Source organism: Liolophura sinensis, chromosome 3 (genome assembly GCF_032854445.1).
Source record: "Liolophura sinensis isolate JHLJ2023 chromosome 3, CUHK_Ljap_v2, whole genome shotgun sequence".
In the NCBI taxonomy this organism is placed as follows: Eukaryota; Metazoa; Mollusca; class Polyplacophora; order Chitonida; family Chitonidae; genus Liolophura; species Liolophura sinensis.
Genome location: NC_088297.1, coordinates 9214782 through 9232588, shown reverse-complemented (window position 1 = coordinate 9232588; position 17807 = coordinate 9214782). Strand labels below are relative to the sequence as shown.

Sequence of the window (17807 nt, the reverse complement as noted above, 5' to 3'; positions counted from 1 at the left end):
TATTTGCCTGTAGTTATCTTTTGACTGGTGTTTTTCCCCCAAGCGAAACAACTTCAGAAAGCTCATCGAACCCTTAAAGGATGAGTAAAAAACAAACTAGAGTGAAGAAAAATTACAGATAAAATATGTACCTATTTTTTTATATTTTTTTACCAAGAAAAGGAAAATGAAATGATAACGTATTAAAGGTGGGCTTATGGGCCAGATTTGATGCTATATTATTATTATTATTATTATTATTATTATTATTATTATGTTAAAGCAATTTTTCAAACCAAGCCGCATGTTTTTGTGAAATCTATGTGAGTATTATTATGAAACTAAACCTGTAAAACAGTGAACTGATATTATATACGGATTAGGATGTAGGAAAAACATGATCATACCATGAAAAAAGTAATATACCAATATATGTCTAATAAATCCACTACAGTACCAAAATACCGTGCTTCCCGAATGTTTCAGGAGCGTTACACGAATGGCGGCTATTTAATTCAGCACGTGACTGTATCAGAACCAGGCGGAAGACTGTTCTTTTTGAGGCAGCCGCTACAAGCTCGATTTGTCTGCGACAGACGTTATATCATGCGCATGTATTTTATACGCAGTTACTCTACAAAAATAATCTGTTAAATTTTACAGAAAGTCTGTTGATTGAGTGACTCTAGAGTGTATTCTGTTACTGCACCATATCAGTATGTTAAATATAGCACACCTGTTGTATTAATTCAACACCAAGACAGCTAGACTAACAGGATTTTATGTTGAATTTGACACATTCCGATGTTATAATAACAGAATACATCAGAATACATCATCACTCAGATGTTAAAATTAGCACATTATGTTTTTGATTGTAGATGCTAATAATGTTAATAAATTAATTGTAAATTTCTTTGGGCTGCGTCGTAAGCTAAGAGTGGTTATCAGGTAAGCCAACCTGAGAAAGGTCGATGGTTAACTCCAGGTTCCTTTATTAACAAACCAGATTGCCCTCGCTTGAAAATTCAGAACAGTGCAAAACTCCAATTAATTAGTCAATCGATGAATCAAAAAAAGCTAACTTAGAATAGGACATAGTTCAAAAGAGTGGTCAAAGTTATTCATCAGAAAACTGTCATAAAAGTGTCAGATGCAATACCAAGAATTCCGCTCAGGCCATAAAGGGCGATAACTTCGGTGCATGAATAGATGCATGGATTGTAGTGACTGTGAAAACCTTAAATATCATCTTACTGGCACGTCGTATACATTCTTAGGGGATAAACCTATGTGTACATGTGGTCCAACTGGGGCTACATACACTCAGAGTAAAATCTACGTGAACAACTCAATTCCATTACATAACAAAACCTCCCGCGGGTTACAGACTGTTTATTTTCAAAGTTACCAGTTGTTTTATGGTCGTACAAGCTTGTCCCCAGCAGGATAACACAGTGCTACCCTGCAGGTGGTGCATTTCCATCAAACTCACCCCTAAAAATATACGTGGTTAACTGAGAATACTGATAAAAAGTAACAGAACTGATGTTAAATTGTGCGTGTATTTTAATACAGTAAAAGTTTACAGGTACCACTGATATTCAACCTTAGCAATTAAATACGTATATTTTATCTTGAAATCAAAGGGAACACTTAAATAAAGCATTAGACGGGTCACTTCGCCTGGGTTAGCAGCAAAGACAACATCAAAACGAAGCGTATATCAGATGATAAAAAATTGTAAACATTGTGCAGGAAAATAGCTCGACTTGTGTTTTTTTTCTTGAGTGAGCGAGTGAGTGAGTGCTTTGGGCTAACGTCGTACTCAGCAATTTTTCAGTCATATGACGACGAAGGAGTCCTTAGAGTGCATGTAATGTGCCTCCTTGTTGCAGGACGGAGTTCCACCTCTCTTTCATCTAGTGCTGCTTCACTGAAACGGGTTATGGAAGGCAAGTAACCCGTCCCGCCCGAGCCATTATACTGATACGGGTCAACCAGTTCGTTGCACTACCCCTTTATGCTGGTCTTATAGGGTTTAAGGTGTGACTCGAGCCAGGGTTGATCCTGGATCTACCGCTCCCGAAGTGGCCCTTTTTTTTTCTTGAAGAATGTTTCTAAAGTCGAGTAAAATGCACTTGGATTCCACAATGCCCTTTTCTGATCATATCGTGTTCAGTCACATCACATCAGATTATTGCAACTTAGTGCACACAAACTGCTACACAAACTCCTGTATTCATAGTACACATAATATTTATTTATTTATTTATTTATTTGACTGGTGTTTTACGCCGTACTCAAGAATATTTCACTTATACGACGGTGGCCAGCATTATGGTGGGAGGAAAGCGGGCAGAGCCTGGGGGAAACCCACGACCATCCGCAGGTTGCTGGCAGACCTTCCCACTTACCGCCGGAGAGGAAGCCAGCATGAGCTGGACTTGAGCTCACAGAGACCGCATTGGTGAGAGGCTTCTGGGTCATTACGCTGCGCTAGCGCTCAAACCGACTGAGCCACGGAGTCCCCCGCATAATGCACAAAATGCACATAAAGCATATGGTCAGATTTAAATGTATTCGCCGAAACAGTTCGTTTCAGGGTAAAACATCTGGATGGGACATTTGGGTTCGAACAGATCACCGTACAACCCGATTAAAACTATTTTACGCGGTTAAAAACAACTTAACAAAAAAACCTAATCCGAACTATTTACCCGTACAATAGTCTTTCATCATCCGATTTTACGCTTCACTATAGTGTTTTCTTTGCCTTTGACCTAAGAGAAACTGAACACGTTTTCATACCCTACCACTTTATCAAAAGTTAGCTCTTGTTTTTTTTGTGCTACTATACAAATTCAGTGGCCCCTTGCATGAAGCAAACTTAGTATAAGTTGACTGTAACTACCATAGCAACATATGTTTTTACCGTTTGCTGCCAAGGTAGTTACAATCAACTTAGTCTACGATACGGATAGCTTTGGGCATGCATATCCATAACAAGATTCAGGAGCATTTTTCTAACCCTGAATGCTGCCATGTAGCACGACAACGGAATTTTTAGTCAATGTCTTGTGTCATATCGAGCTCCTTAGATCAATCAACAAGCTATGGTCTGAAATTAAAGTATTAGGGTATGTATTAATAATAATAATTAATAGTAATAACAGCTTAAGACTTAAGTCAGAAATTTCAAAAAATTAAAAAGCCAAACTGAGAACAGGAAATAAACTCAAATTGTGGTAAATACATTGTTTTGCAGAAAACAATCAGAGAGCAAATGTTAAATTTCTCAGGCAAGGGCTAAATATGTTATTTTCGGTTGGATTTGAATTTTTAACCTAAGTCAAAAAACCTTCCATAAATATGAAGCCAGCCTTATGGAGTCAAATATTGGAAGAACTGGATTCAAACAACAGTTGATACGGTAGTTGAAACATCTTTATCGGTCAGCTCAGCTGTCTAAAGTTTGACAATAGAGCCTTCGCTGCAGGTAAAGCGTCCTTTGATAAGTCCAAAAGTCGTTGTTTAAAAGCCACATTCGCCTCAGTGAATGCCTGTGACGTTAAAGAACATGGATACGAGTGATCCTGAAGGAATTTATCCAAGTTGTATTTGATCTTTTTGAAGGAGTCTACTTTGTAATCTTGTCCCGACGGTTGCTTGACAGTCAGAAAGAAGTCCGTGAGGTACAGATTCAGTTCTGGCGGAGGAATGCTTTCAACATAGCGCTTATCTTCCGGGTGACTCACAGCCAACCATCTCTCAAAACTTCCCACGGCCGCAACCATGTTTCGCACAGTAGAACTAGCTTTTTGGTCTTTGTTTAAAATTCTGGCTTTCAGTCGTGAAACGTTCAACATCCGATCACTTGGAATTGAATGAGAGTGTTCACTGGATCCCGACACCGCGCTGCATGCTGGGAAGCTGGCGAGTGTGTTGGCCTCTTGACCTTCAGTTCCTATTGAAACAAACAAAAAAAATTAAAACGGTTACCAGGGTAAAGAAGAATTTTTGTTTTTCATTTCAAAACCCAAGAATATTTCACTTATTTAAATGGTGAATGGTCTGGGCAAAGACAATGGGGGCAGAGCCTGGATAAAACCACCTCACCTCGGCAACTATATGACAAACCTTACGCAAGGCCACAGCGGTATTAGTGAGACCAGGATTCGAATCAGCGACCTCGTGGGTGAAAGATATTTAGTCTGCAGCGAGGATAAGGCCTTAAACTGAACCACCCAAGGTACGATGAGATTTGATTAATTCATGACCGTTGCATTTGGCCCATACTCCTGACTTTTCCACGTATATCATGGTTGCCATACTCATGGGCTGAAGATCTATGCGTCGGAACAGACATTCGTATATCAGCCGTCAACCAAGATGGACGTTCCAGGAAACCGGCGTCATATACGTCTTATTGGTTGAAGGCAAATGTATGAAGTATCCAGTAGACTTCATTTCTAGGCTTATAGAATCTAGGCAGATTGGTTGATAGGAAGATAGGATTTCCTGGGTTAAATCTTCTTGATTGGCCATGCCTAAAATCCAGCTTAGGCTAGGCATACCTTAGCCTATCTCTCATACCAGCGAGTCAGCGACAATTCTATGTCTTCACAATACCTAGAGAAAAGTGTAAACGGGTGAATGGTAAAAATTCCGTGTCTCATTACGGGACTGAACCCAGGTATCGGCTGAGTATATCTGGAGGATAAGTACCTAATCGCATGGCCGCAACCCGCTACAATTCTAAACCCACGTCACTGAGCTAAACAATAAAACTCTCTCTTCAAATAAATGCCATAACTCGACCCTTTCGCACATAAAGTTCCTTATTTACGACAAAATTGCACAAAACTAATTAATTCACTAAGTCGTGCGCTTGGCATCTACATGTACGTATTACAGTGAATAGCCAAGAAAGGGTTAGATGCAAGTACATGAATTAGTGCCAGAGACCCCTTTCGCAAAGCAACTTCGGTCTTTAGCTTAACTGTAATCCAAACTAAATTCTGAAATATCGTTATCAAATCGACAACATTTTGCATAACTTTATGCTGTGGTTGTATAATTTCATTTAAGTTTGAGCACCTTGTTTTAAATACTTATTTTTGTTAATAAGATTCAAGTTATGGACATTAACCCAAAATGGCTTTATGACACTGTCCCCTGAAGCCACAGCAAAAGAATGGACTCGTTTTTATGTACATGCCTTACCCAGGTGTACTAGGGCTCCCTATTCATTTATTTATTTATTTATTTCATGGTGTTTACCAATATACTAGCATGGTACACGATCTGGATACTGATTCCATTCATTCGCCTAGACCATCTCCTTCCGTCTTTCCATCATAACCGAGAACTGTTGCCCACTTCTTTGCATGGTTCCGTTCTAATTTCGTACTTTATATACCGGTAGTTTCTTACTTCTTTAGTGGGTTGTGTAAAACGTTGATCCTTGTTGGTTGACGGCTGGTATGCGAATATGTTTCGACACACAGACATAAATACTTCGTACTCAAGGATATTTCACTTATACGACGGCGGCTAGAATTATGATGGGAGGACACCAAGCAGAGCGCTTGCAAAATCCGCGACAATCCGTAGGTTGCTGGCAAACCTTCTCACCTACAATTGGAGAGGAAGTCAGCCTATGCATGGGCTCTTGGGTCATTCTGCTGTGTGTGCACGCTTAACACTCGGCCACGGCGGCCCCACTGGCCACACATTACCCACCACTGAAGTTTAATTGACAACCCTTACATGCACATATAAATGTTTCTCTCATATTACAGCCGTCATGTTAACGGATGGGGGGAAACCTATCAGAGAACCTCACTGAAATCACCAAACCTCATCAGAGCGAGCTGGATTCCAACCTTTGACCTCATAGGTCAAGGTCTAGTGCTAGATACAGACCATTAAAAGTCAGGTCAATCTAGGACCAGATTAAAAACACAGACTGAGCCAGGGAGAATGATGACATGTCCTTTATCAATGGTCATTTGTTAAATTCTTAAAATTTACTGAACAATGCCTTTCCCGTAGTCAAATGTGCAGAATTACCCTGACCGACTTTACCTATCGGTTCGCTAGAATACATTATAATGTATGTAAATGCTTTAACATGACGACTGATAGAGCAATCAGTTGGAAACTCCTCACGTTAGAGAGATTGAATGGAAAATATTAGAATTTTTTGAAAATTGAGGCCTTCAATCTACGTGTGTACATTTGTACCAGCAACGAATCTCAAACTGCCCAATTTGAATGGGTCACAGAAAAACCACGTTTTAAGGAGTTACATCGGTATCAGAAGCCAGAGATACAGTTCTCACACTGACCAAATGGCACGAGTCAGTTTGCTGAAGAATCATCACACTTCTCGGGAGAAAGTCATACCACCATCTGACGCTGGAGTTCCGAACTTCACCCTGGCCAAATGGCGCTGGCCAGTTTGCTGAAGAATCATTGCACTTATCGGAAGAAGTTCATACCGAACGTTGCACTTCCGAACGTTGCTGAAGGGTGGTTACACTTCTCGGGAAAAGTTATACCACCAAACGTTGTACTTCCAAGCGTTGCTGAAGAATGTTTACACTTCTCGGAAAATGGCTAACTAGAGCGAGGGGGAAAAATACTCTGTCAGGAGGTGACATCCGTATAAGGCGCCGGCACTGCAAATCCCACGCTTGCCAACATTGAAACGATTCACATCGCTGAAGAGTCACCGTTCTTCTCTGGGAAATCACATACATGTAAGCGTACTGGAAAACCCTCAGACGAGCGCAACTGCAGGTTGGTTAGCAGGATGAAGGCATTTTACCGAAGATAACGTAGATTTCTCTTAGAAAGTCCCAATCAGCGTTGCACGCTCCAGCTGGAGTGATTGACTTTGCTGAAAATAACACAATAGCACATGGCCTGTTTTAAAGCGGGCTAAAATGGCCAGATTACTGTTGATGAAATAATTCACATCAGTTTTAGAAATCATGCTAGTGGCAGTTAATTTGCTGAAGAATCAGCGGTTTTCTCCGATGGAGTCACATCACTATCAGAAGTCGAAGAAGGCACGCTGGATGAAAACAGATGTGCCCCATGCTGTCGGAGAGCGTCTACGTTTCCTAAATAAGCCAGTCTTTTTCGGAAGGCCAGACGGGTCTCCTTGAACTCACTGGAATCCGTGAGCGTACAAGGGTAGCTGTGATCCTGAAGAAACTTGTCCAGGTTGTAACGGATCTGTCTGAAGGAGTCTACTTTGTAATCTTGTCCTGACGGTTGCTTCACGTTAAGAAAAAAATCAGCCAGGTAAGGGTCCAGTTCCGGTGGAGGGATGTGTTCTACACAGCGCGTTTCTTCTGGATGACTCGCAGACAACCAACGTTCAAAGCTGGCTACAGCGGCCACCATATTACGTACAGTAGAACTAGCTTTTTGATCCTGGTTCAGAATTCTAGACCTCAGGGCGGCAATGTTCGGTGTTCTAGTGTGACTGTGCGTTACAATGTCCCCATAACACGCCGAGAACAGCGGATTTCTGTCCACCGCTGAACCGCTCTCACCTATAAACAATAGAAACATACCTTACGTTAACAAAAACTATGATCTACTAAGTTGTCCTGGGTCTTGTTCTCACAACAATAAAAATACTACAAACTTACATCTAAAGATCCTTATGCAATTTCTAAAAGCATTACGTTTACCCCTACATGAATCATCTATCATATGGTTGTTCTTGCGTTTCATGCCACAGGAAAAGACTATACATGTTCTCTTGTGAATTGAGAAAGAAAAGACGGAAAATCCAAAACACCTTCTTTCAGCAAGTACCTGGACATCATGGTTTACAAGCATGACAACGAAGTAGAAGCCTATTCACACAGCCTGGGGGCGTTATTATCAATACGAAAGAAGGGGATATGCGGAAGGTTACTTGGCATTATTATATAAACTGATGAAACACATTTTGTCACTACGTTATTGTGGCCATCATTTCACTGGGTGCGGTGCTGTAATTGTCCTAAATCAAGCTAAAATCATTGAAGGCAATGACAGCAAAAAGTGGCTAACGAAGAAGGAATCTGCCAAAAAAGCAAGTTTTTTTTTTAGCTCAGGATTCCATGGAATAGTCCTCAGGATTCCTTGGAATAGTTTCGGATTCCATGGAATAGTTCAGGATTCCATGGAATAGTTCAGGATTCTATGCAAGATGCAGCAACTTAAATCTTGTTAAAGGCTTCGTTGTTCCAATCTTTGAAAACCGTTAGGAGAAATCACAGGAAACTTATCTTTGCTCCCTTTGCTCGTTGGGGCTTTACCATGCAAACTTAAAATAAGCTACTGGTAGATTTCTAGACGGCTAACTTCCGGTAAGACTAGGTGCACTGAATCTTATCATTTTTGATTAATTTGTATATGTATACAAGCCGCGAGATTCGCTTCCAACGAGATTATACAAGCTGACCGAGAGTTACCTCCCCTCATCTAGTACTGTTGACCGCCATTCCTCTAATGCCGCTGTTTCATTGGCCTAGACATTCTCCAGGGGGATGTTATTTGCCGTGTTAGAATACCCACAGAGTTACTTTTATAAGGACAAATGACAGGTCAGTGATACAGTACTCGAGCCAAGTCTCTGAGCTACAAGGAGACTTATCTGAAACTGTTATGCCCTATTTCGTCTGAGCATCTGTCCTATTATGGTTACCATACTGTGGTATGGACGAGTCCATGTGTTCTACAACTTAATCAACATATACTACTATAGCAAAACCCTGAAAGTGGTAGAGAATCACAAGGTCGTACACGGCTGGGTACAGTACAGTATGAGTCAATGGACACTGTACCAGTTATCACAGTGACGTCGCTGCTACATCATCTATCCATCGTTTTATTTTGCTTTCCCCGGATTTGTCGTTTTCAACACCATAATATGGCGTAGTTAAAGCAAACAACAGTATTTGCATGTACGTTGTGTGAGGACAGGCCGATGCAGTCTGGAATGAACCCTTTGCAGTCTGGAATGAACCCTTTGCAGTCTGGAATGAGTCACTTTGTTCATGAACCCTTTGCGCCTAAGCACATTTACCTCCTAGAGAAGACATTTTAAGTTTTTTCCTGGCGTCTTTTCATTGTTCTTGTTTTTTTTTTTATTCATTTAAGCCTAGCATTTCCTTCAAAAGTATGTCTCCTTGTACAATCCGGTAACGGCGATGTTTGCAGTCCTACTTCACTGGGGCGCTAAGAGGAAACACCCTGTAGAGGTGACGCCCCAGTATTCTAACACCAGAACATATCAAACGTTCAGTGGTAAGCTACAAAAAAAGCTGATACAAACACCATTTTTAGACTGGTTGGTTCAAAGTACCTTCAGAATCCACTTAAATTTGCACCACAACCCTTGCAAAATCAAACCCAGAGTGACAACTATTTTCATGTCCCGTGGCCATCATATCTTATCACAAAAACTTTGCACGTTAAATATCATACATGGCAGATGAAATGCACATGTCAGTCTACGACATCAAGAATATTTATTGCACGTCCGTTATTTTACAACTAATGCATGCTGTAACATATACAAACACAAAATAAATGTTAACAAATTAGACCTCACATTAAAGACGCGTCGTAAAACATCCAGCAACTGTCACCTATTTCGACATTCAATTTCACAGAAACTAAACATAACATCTTACAGGCAATTGAGCTTTTTCTTTAAAAATAAAAACAAAAATTGTTTATAAATATTGGAATATTGTAAAATATTGGAATATTGTATAATATTCTGATGAAATGATAAAATTTCCAGTGTTCTCTTTCGGCATTGGTCTATATATCACAAAGTCGTTGAAACATTTCGTTTGTCGCCCAGCATTTTTCTCCTCCTGGCCAGAGCTGCACGACTGCTGGCAAACAACGGCGACACGTTCATGCAATTACTGCGGTTATGTTCCCTCAGATACCGCGCCAGATACGATCGCAACTTCACCAAAGATGTCGGATCGTAGTCCTCGCCATTTTGCTTGCGAACGATAAGGAAGTACTCAGCCAAGTACGCGTCCAGCTTCGAGGGCTCCATCGCTTCAATCGCCACCGTTTCGTTGTACTTTTTCCATAGCCATCGCTCCAGGAACGCCACGGCACTGACCAGATGGATGACGGTCTCGCGAGACTTCTGGTCCGGGTTGGGGATTCTGTGACGAATTGCGCTGTTGGTGAGGTGGTTAGGGTACACTGCTGGATACAACTCTCGTAGCTGCGTCATCATCTCGTCATGGTTCTCCGAGAAGCCCGCCCGGGGTGACCCCTCCATCCTATGGCCATCTGGGAATGGAAAGAAAATGCAAACTGCGTCTTCACTAGTCGCATTTTTCTTCAGAATCATTCAAATAATATTACCCCGTCTATTTCCGGTTACGGTTCCAATGTAGAAGAGGTTTCCTTGAATGAAACTCGAAATCCAAAAGCTAAGTTCAGATTGTTGCCATACATATGCTATTAACACAATCGTCATACCATTTCTTTATACTTTTCTTCCCCGATCTGTCTGTAATTCTTCTTAAATCCGTGGCAGAAGAATATGTCCATGAACTGGTGAAGACACGTTTAAGGTGACCATAAACCAACCGTGTTTGTAGCTCTTTGCCAAAAGCGAGGCGAATTATCCGATCACATCCAAGATAAGAGGAATTTTTGTCAGTGGTGAAAAATAACAATGACTTCATTTTTCCCCCTGCTTACAGAAGGTATGTCTTGCACGATATACATACATGTGCGTGTAGAGTTGCGCGTTAAAAGTGAAATGCTTCCATAATAATAGTAATCAAGCACAGAGGAAGACTTCATAAGCCCAGAACAACTGAACATCTAACCATGCTTCGCCAAACTAGAGACTCGTTTGCCGGTTCAAGTGTGACCCATGTGCATGCAATTACTAAGGGTGTAACTGTCTTAACCCATTGAAAGTGACAAAACTCAACAGGTTACACATTCATTATAATCTTCATATGCTGTGCTCATTTCTCACTCTCCCATACAAACAACAATACTCTCACGAACACATAATGTTACATGTCCAGTATTCAGTTCGAATCTCGTTTTGATGATTAACAACATCGAATAATACGTCAAAACAAATTATTCACTCTGCTGTAGAGTTATTTAACGTCTTTTTAACAAAGGAAACCAAAACAAAAAAATTACCTTACACACAGGTAATTTAACACACAAACCCAGTTCACATAACTACCATATCGACCAACACTGTCAGCTTCAGGATGCCTGGGTCAGCTGGTGGTAATAACTTGCTTTTATGTTATGTAAAGTATGCTTGGATTTTATGTCGTACTTAAAAATTTTCTAGTCATATGACGACGAGCAGTCATGAGTTGTGGGTACATATACTGTGTCTTCTTCTTGTAGGGCGAGTCCATGCCGCCAAAATGCTGCCGCCACTGAAGTATAATGCTGAAGACACAGACATGACCAGTCTATACCCCACCCAGTCACATTATACTGTTACTGGGCCAACCAGTCCTGTTTCCTTGCTCTAACAAGGAAGTGCTGAGCACCTAGCGAGGCAGCAACAAGTACAATTCTTAGTCTTTGGCATGACTCAACCAGCGTTTGATCCCCGGTCTCCTAACTTCGAGGCTCACTCACCTGCTAGCTGGGGAGGGGGGGGGGGTGTATTTGACATGAGAGCTGCATAAGCTTTAACTGTTTGGTGAGGTAGCGGTAGCCTACCCGACTACAGAAAGCCTAGTCTTAAGTTCAGCCAGTGGTGGGGGGTGGTGGGGCTCTTTCTGAATACCCCCAAATTCAATTTTATTTGACCTGATCCCTATAAGCTAACACCAATGCTACATAATAAGGAAAGTCATATTAACTCTAATAATATAAACCTCCAACTTTATATTAAAAAATTCCGTGGTGGAAAGGCCATTTAAGGCAAACTCTAATTAGATTTATTTGACATCAAAGCTGATAACACTGACACTTGACACCTGGATCATGCAGCGATCTTAGACTTAAGTCAAAATTTTGTATCACTTTAAAATTGCAGTTTATTATGTAAAAGTCAAAATATTGCTTGACAACGTAAATTCTGGCAAAGTTACTGTAAAACAAATGTCCGCTAAAATAATGGAAAAGAACACGCCAAGTTTAATGATTAAAATTTTGAATTCAATGATATAGATGTAAAATGCTGAGCAAAGCCTAAATAGCAAAAATCACCAATTTTCCCAAATTCTAATACTTACACAGGGTACGGGTACTGTCATTTAAACACTTTTGGCTCACACACATCAGAAAGAGCATCTTTTGGGTTACAATTTGATTCACGTTTCGGATTTCCAGCGTAGTTTTCGAGTTACAGGCCATGGAAATTACGTAACTTAAATAATTTGTTGTTGATGTGTTAAAAAGCAACAAACATGGACAAATAAATACAATAATTAAATCGATATATGTACTTATTTTAAAAACATACTGTGTTTCAGCTAAAGTTTGGTAAGTAAAAATGCATCTTCAGAAACACATAAGGCCTGTAAAATAATACTTTTGATGCCAACATTTACGTTTACTTTTTCTGAAGAAAATAGTCACCCTTCAAAAATTCTTTAAATGGCCCTATAAAGTGAGCGAATCCATTAGAATCACGCAAAATGTGCCACTTGTAAAATGCTAAACTTTACGTGAATCACAGTACATGTTGCCCAGGACTGACTGATGTAGCATATTGCCTGGTTTTAATTTCATCTAGATTATCACTGTATTTGACCTTAGACTTCGCCCATGATTTTGCCTAATTCTGTGAGTTCTATTGACCTTAGTTAGGTCTTTGGGGAGAAAATTTAGAAACATCATAAAAGGAGAGACATTTATATAGGCTCAGTCTGTTTGTCAATCAAGTTCACTTGTTGAATAAAATTTTGTTTAATGAAAACAGCAACGAAGGTGTACTTAGGTTTGTCCCAAAGGCAAAATGATAACCTACTGGCAAAATAAAATTTCAGCACCATAATCTTTGCCTTTGATTTATTTTTTTCATTTATTTCTTTGATTGGTGTTTCACACCATACTCAAGAATGTTTCACTTATACGACGGCGGCCAGCATTATGGTGAGAGGAAACCGGGTAGAGCCCAGGGGAAACCCACGACCATCCACAGGTTGCTGCTGGCCTTCCCACATACGGCTAGAAAGGAAGACAGCATGAACTGGACTTGAACTCACAGCAACCGCATTGGTGAGAGGCTCCTGGGTCATTACGACCTGTACCTTTGAAACTATGAAAGTGTGCTTATTTGAGGCCAATGTTAAGGTTAAATACAGTATGTTTTGTTTGTTTTTCAGATAAACTTATCATGGATATTTACCTCTGCTGTTATTGTATGCCTCTTGAGAATCTACGTTGACTGTAACTGTGTCTTCGCTTGAGGCTGGTGTGTGGTATCTGTTCATGAATAAATTATTCACATGAGGAACAGTCACTGTTCCCTCAGGTTCTGTGCTCACTTCATGTCCTCCTTGGTCACTGTTGCCGATTATCGACATCAAGCTTTCGTTTACGGGCTCAAACACCAGGGGTGGACTCTCAGATGTCGCGGCTAACCGTGGGATTTTGGAACGTAACACATTTGATTGGCAGGGATCATCTCCACCACTTGTACTTGAAATATTTCTTTTCCTTCGAAAATGGGGAGAATAAACTGCGCAATTTTCCTCGTGCTCTGACCCGGCTTCCTCCTTAACAACAACAATGTCAGGAGACAATCTCTCACAGGTTTCAAGGTTGCTGGGGAAACTCATGCCCGGCCCATCACCATCCTGAGGCAAGTGAGCTAATGACATAGTTTTCTCCCTTGCTTTTGGTTTGTGATGTTGAGTTACGTGCCCCTTTAACCAAGCTGGGTCTGGATCACATCCTGAACAATCTGGATGTATAACGAAACGAAAACATGAATTAGACAACAGTCATGTGGGTATTCCTGCTTGTTTCTATATACCTCTATCAAAAATCGTGGTCACAAAACTCAATGGCAAGACATGTTGACTGTTAAAAGTTTTTCTCCCTTTCTATTTCCTCCCTGCAAGCTCTGTACCCTAATTCTCCTGAATTTTGGGGCACTTGTTCTGCTCTTTTTAGCCAATATACATGTAACTGTAGCCCGAATATTAAGTTACTCTTTTCACATGGTCAGTCCATCTAATGGTCAGTCCAATCTAATGAACAACATAGATATATTCATATCTGTACTTTTCCAAAAAGCTGGGAGGGAAAAGTATTTTCTTTGCTTTGAGCACTACTTAAAACTATCCTAAAAATGAGAATAATTAGGGTATACATGAGTGAACAAAAACTTGCAAGATACAAATTTTAAGCATTCTAATATTACATTTTTTTGTAAGAAATGCAGGCATACAATGTCCAATTTCGGCCCAAACTTTATTTATTCATTTTAAAATCACCTCAGGCTCACATGAAATGTACGAGTAGATGATAGCATGAAACTGACCTCATATATACAGCCTAACAGAATAGTAACTATACTAAACACACTCAAAATAAAACAAACCCAACGATATAGCTGAGTTTACGCTTGTACTTTGCTATTTTCATAAAGCACCTAATGATGCTGCACTTTTAGCCCAGTACTCTGTTATCCTCCCACATAGTCTAATGAGATAGACCCTGCAAGCTATTCACATACATTACCTAACTGATATAGCTCCTTTTACAGCCCTATACTCTATCCTTTCACATTACCTAATGATATAGCTCCTTTAGCCTTGTACTCTGCTGTCCTTATACATTACCTAATGATATAGCCCTTTTAGCCTTGTACTCTGCTGTCCTTATACATTACCTAATGATATAGCTCCTTTAGCCTTGTCCTCTGCTATTCTTACACATTACCTAATGTTATAGCTCCTTTAGCCTTGAACTCTGCTGTACATTACCTAATGATATAGCTCCTTCAGCCTTGTCCTCTGCTATTCTTACACATTACCTAATGTTACAGCTCCTTTAGCCTTGTACTCTGCTGTCCTAACACATTACCTAATGAAATCTCTCCTTTAGCCTTGTATTCTGCTATCCTTATATATTTACCTAATGACATATCTCCTTTAGCCTTTTACTTTGCTATCCCTATACATTACTTAATGATATAGCTCATTTTACAGCCCTGTACTCTGCCATCCTCATATATTACCTAATGATACAGCTCCTTTAGCCTTGCTATCCTTATACATTACCTAATGACATAGCTCCTTTAGGCTTGTACTCAGCTATCATTATACATTACCTAGTGATATAGCTCCTTTAGCCTTGTACTCTGCTATCCTCAGGTCCACCCATATTGCGAACTGTGACAAGATGACAGGCTCACTGCAGAGTTCTCCAATAATACAGGCAAACTTGTTCTGTACTCGCTCCAGCGTCACTCCCATTGTGTTAAAATATCGTCTTTCCGATAAAAACTAGAGAACAGAAGACAAAAAATGGAAAACATCATGAGATGTGACTTAAAGTGTTACATCTAAAGTGAACATCAAGTCTGCTACTATATATGCATAGAAATAATGACATAAGACATAGTTATCACAGAAAAATATGTAATCTGAAGTCTGAAGCGCCAGTGGTTACACTCATGCCGGACAAGGATGAGCGGGATCGCTAAACTATGACGCTTGTGTCCACGAACGTCACCCTGACCGAGTGCCAAACTAAGAAACATCAGCCTTTTGAACAGGGAACAGAGCTGATGCCCTTTAGTTGCGTATTTGGACCCAGGATCGTGAAACGATCTTAGACTTAAGTCAAAATTTAAAATCACTTTAAAACTCTTATTTCTGATGTAACCAGGTCAAAATATTGCTTGACAACGCAAATTCTGTGTATGTTACTGCACAACAAATTTCAGCTAAAACAACCGAAACGAACATACCAAATTTAATGAATAAAATTTTGACTTAAGTCTAACATCGCTTCATGATACCGAGGGGAGGCGTTTTTGTTTGTATATTCTCATTGTCAGATTGTTTAATACCGATGGTACGTGAGAGCTAGGTTCTGTGACGTCACTCCAGATTTTTTGAGAGGCGGTGATGGACAATTTTAAAATATCACAATTACATGTAGTCCATCCAGATGGAATACAGATTTGTCAAGTGTGTCAGGTATGTGACAAAGAGTGGAGTTTTTCACTCAACACAGCCAAGGTTCCCTACTCACATATGCTTGTCCACCTTTGAATCATATTAATAAGTGAAATATTCTATCCAGAGTACAGTGAGCAACAGTCAAATAGATAGGCCAATCTATCCTACAAATACACACACCACGAATGAATTTAACGGCCCTATCAAGTGGGCGAATTTAACATCAACATATGTACTGGAACGAGCTTGGTCCACCACCTGCTTCATCGACTGGTGTTAAGATTAGGGTGTTGACCATTGTAAGTCGGTGATCTCCTTTCAGATGTGCGTTGTGAAAAGCAGGTTCTTCAATGACCTAACGTCAGACAGCAACCCCCGCCTTACAAATCCCGCACCACCCATCTGTTCACATGTTTCCGTTATTCTGTTTCAGGTAAATGTTGTTGTTGTCAATGTGTAATGCCCTGCCAGAATTCAAATCTATTTTTTCATTCACACCAAACTGAAAAAGTATATTTTTGCTATCAGAACAAATTTAAGATGCACGTTTATCTAGAACGCAACATTACCTTTTCCTGGGAAGAGAAATATGTGGCTAAATAATCTTGCTTTTACGTTTTTGTGATTTTAGAAAAAAAAAGACAGCTCAATGCGCGCCTCTACAACTCGCGCTCGCGCCACAACAAGGTGATCCGAAAGCTCTAACCTTTGAGAATATTTCGAATTTCTGTTCAGTGCGTGTGAATCGAATGCTATACACACAGGGAAACAATGTACCTTAACGAGAAAAGCATGAATGAATGAATAAAATACATACTTTATTTGTCAGTAAAATTCATCTGGCGAGAAGCCTAGGAGCCAAAAAAAAGCGGGGTTTCGTTAATCTTCAAAATAGTTTAGGGAAAAAGATTGTACATGTGTGTCTTAGCCCCACGCAGGTTCAGGTTTAACATATGCAGGCATACTGCAATAGTGGTTAAGCCATTGAAGCTGATTGGCTATATGCGTATTGTATTCCATTTGTGATAAATGCAGGTACACACATTCACTGTAAGTAATATATATATATATATATATATTATATATATATATAATATATATATATATATATTATATATATATATATATATATATATATATATATATATATATATATATATATATATATATATATATATATATATATATATATATATATATATATATATATATATATATATATTAATTAATATTAATAACTAGTTTTAGATGCATTTAAGATCACAGTGAAATGAAGTTAACAAGATGTTGGATGAATCTGGAGGTCGTTGAAGTTTATCTGTCATCTGTATGTTTCTGGCCCACCAACTAAACTGGTCACGTGTACATAATAACTTGATGAGTAACTTAGTTCACTTATGAAAACTTATTCTATACATTCATTTAATGTACATGTAGGCCTACCTTCCGATGGCAGTGGGGACTCCTGCATATAATGAGGGTGGGTTTGTGTAGGTGTGTGTGTGGTGTTGGTTTGGGGGGGAGGGTGTCAGTTTTTGTGGAGGGTCCAGGGGTCTATTCTGCGTTCTAAAGTTTCATATACAACCCGGTCCTGCCTACGCGCAACTATTATGAACAATAATCGGGTGAATATGAGTAGGCCTATCG

At 39.8% G+C, this 17807-nt stretch overlaps 1 protein-coding gene across 4 annotated transcripts; it reads right to left on the bottom strand.

Moving 5' to 3' along the window:
• Positions 1–3015: 3015 nt before the first annotated feature.
• LOC135463295 (uncharacterized) lies at positions 3016–16812 on the bottom strand. Of its 4 annotated transcripts, XR_010443550.1 has the most exons (5): positions 16730–16812; positions 15305–15479; positions 13373–13930; positions 6333–7550; positions 3016–3946 (listed from the first exon to the last, which is right to left on the bottom strand). XR_010443550.1 is itself a non-coding variant. In XM_064740555.1 (4 exons), the coding sequence occupies exons 2-4, from the start codon at positions 15447–15449 to the stop codon at positions 3435–3437; spliced, it is 1215 nt and encodes a 404-aa protein (XP_064596625.1). In that variant the 5' UTR covers positions 15450–15479; positions 16730–16812; the 3' UTR covers positions 3016–3434. The 4 variants fall into 4 exon arrangements, 3 of the variants coding, with proteins under 3 accessions (XP_064596625.1, XP_064596624.1, XP_064596626.1); XM_064740555.1 differs by lacking the exon at positions 6333–7550; XM_064740554.1 differs by lacking the exon at positions 3016–3946 and having other exon boundaries at positions 5995–7550.
• Positions 16813–17807: the final 995 nt, after the last annotated feature.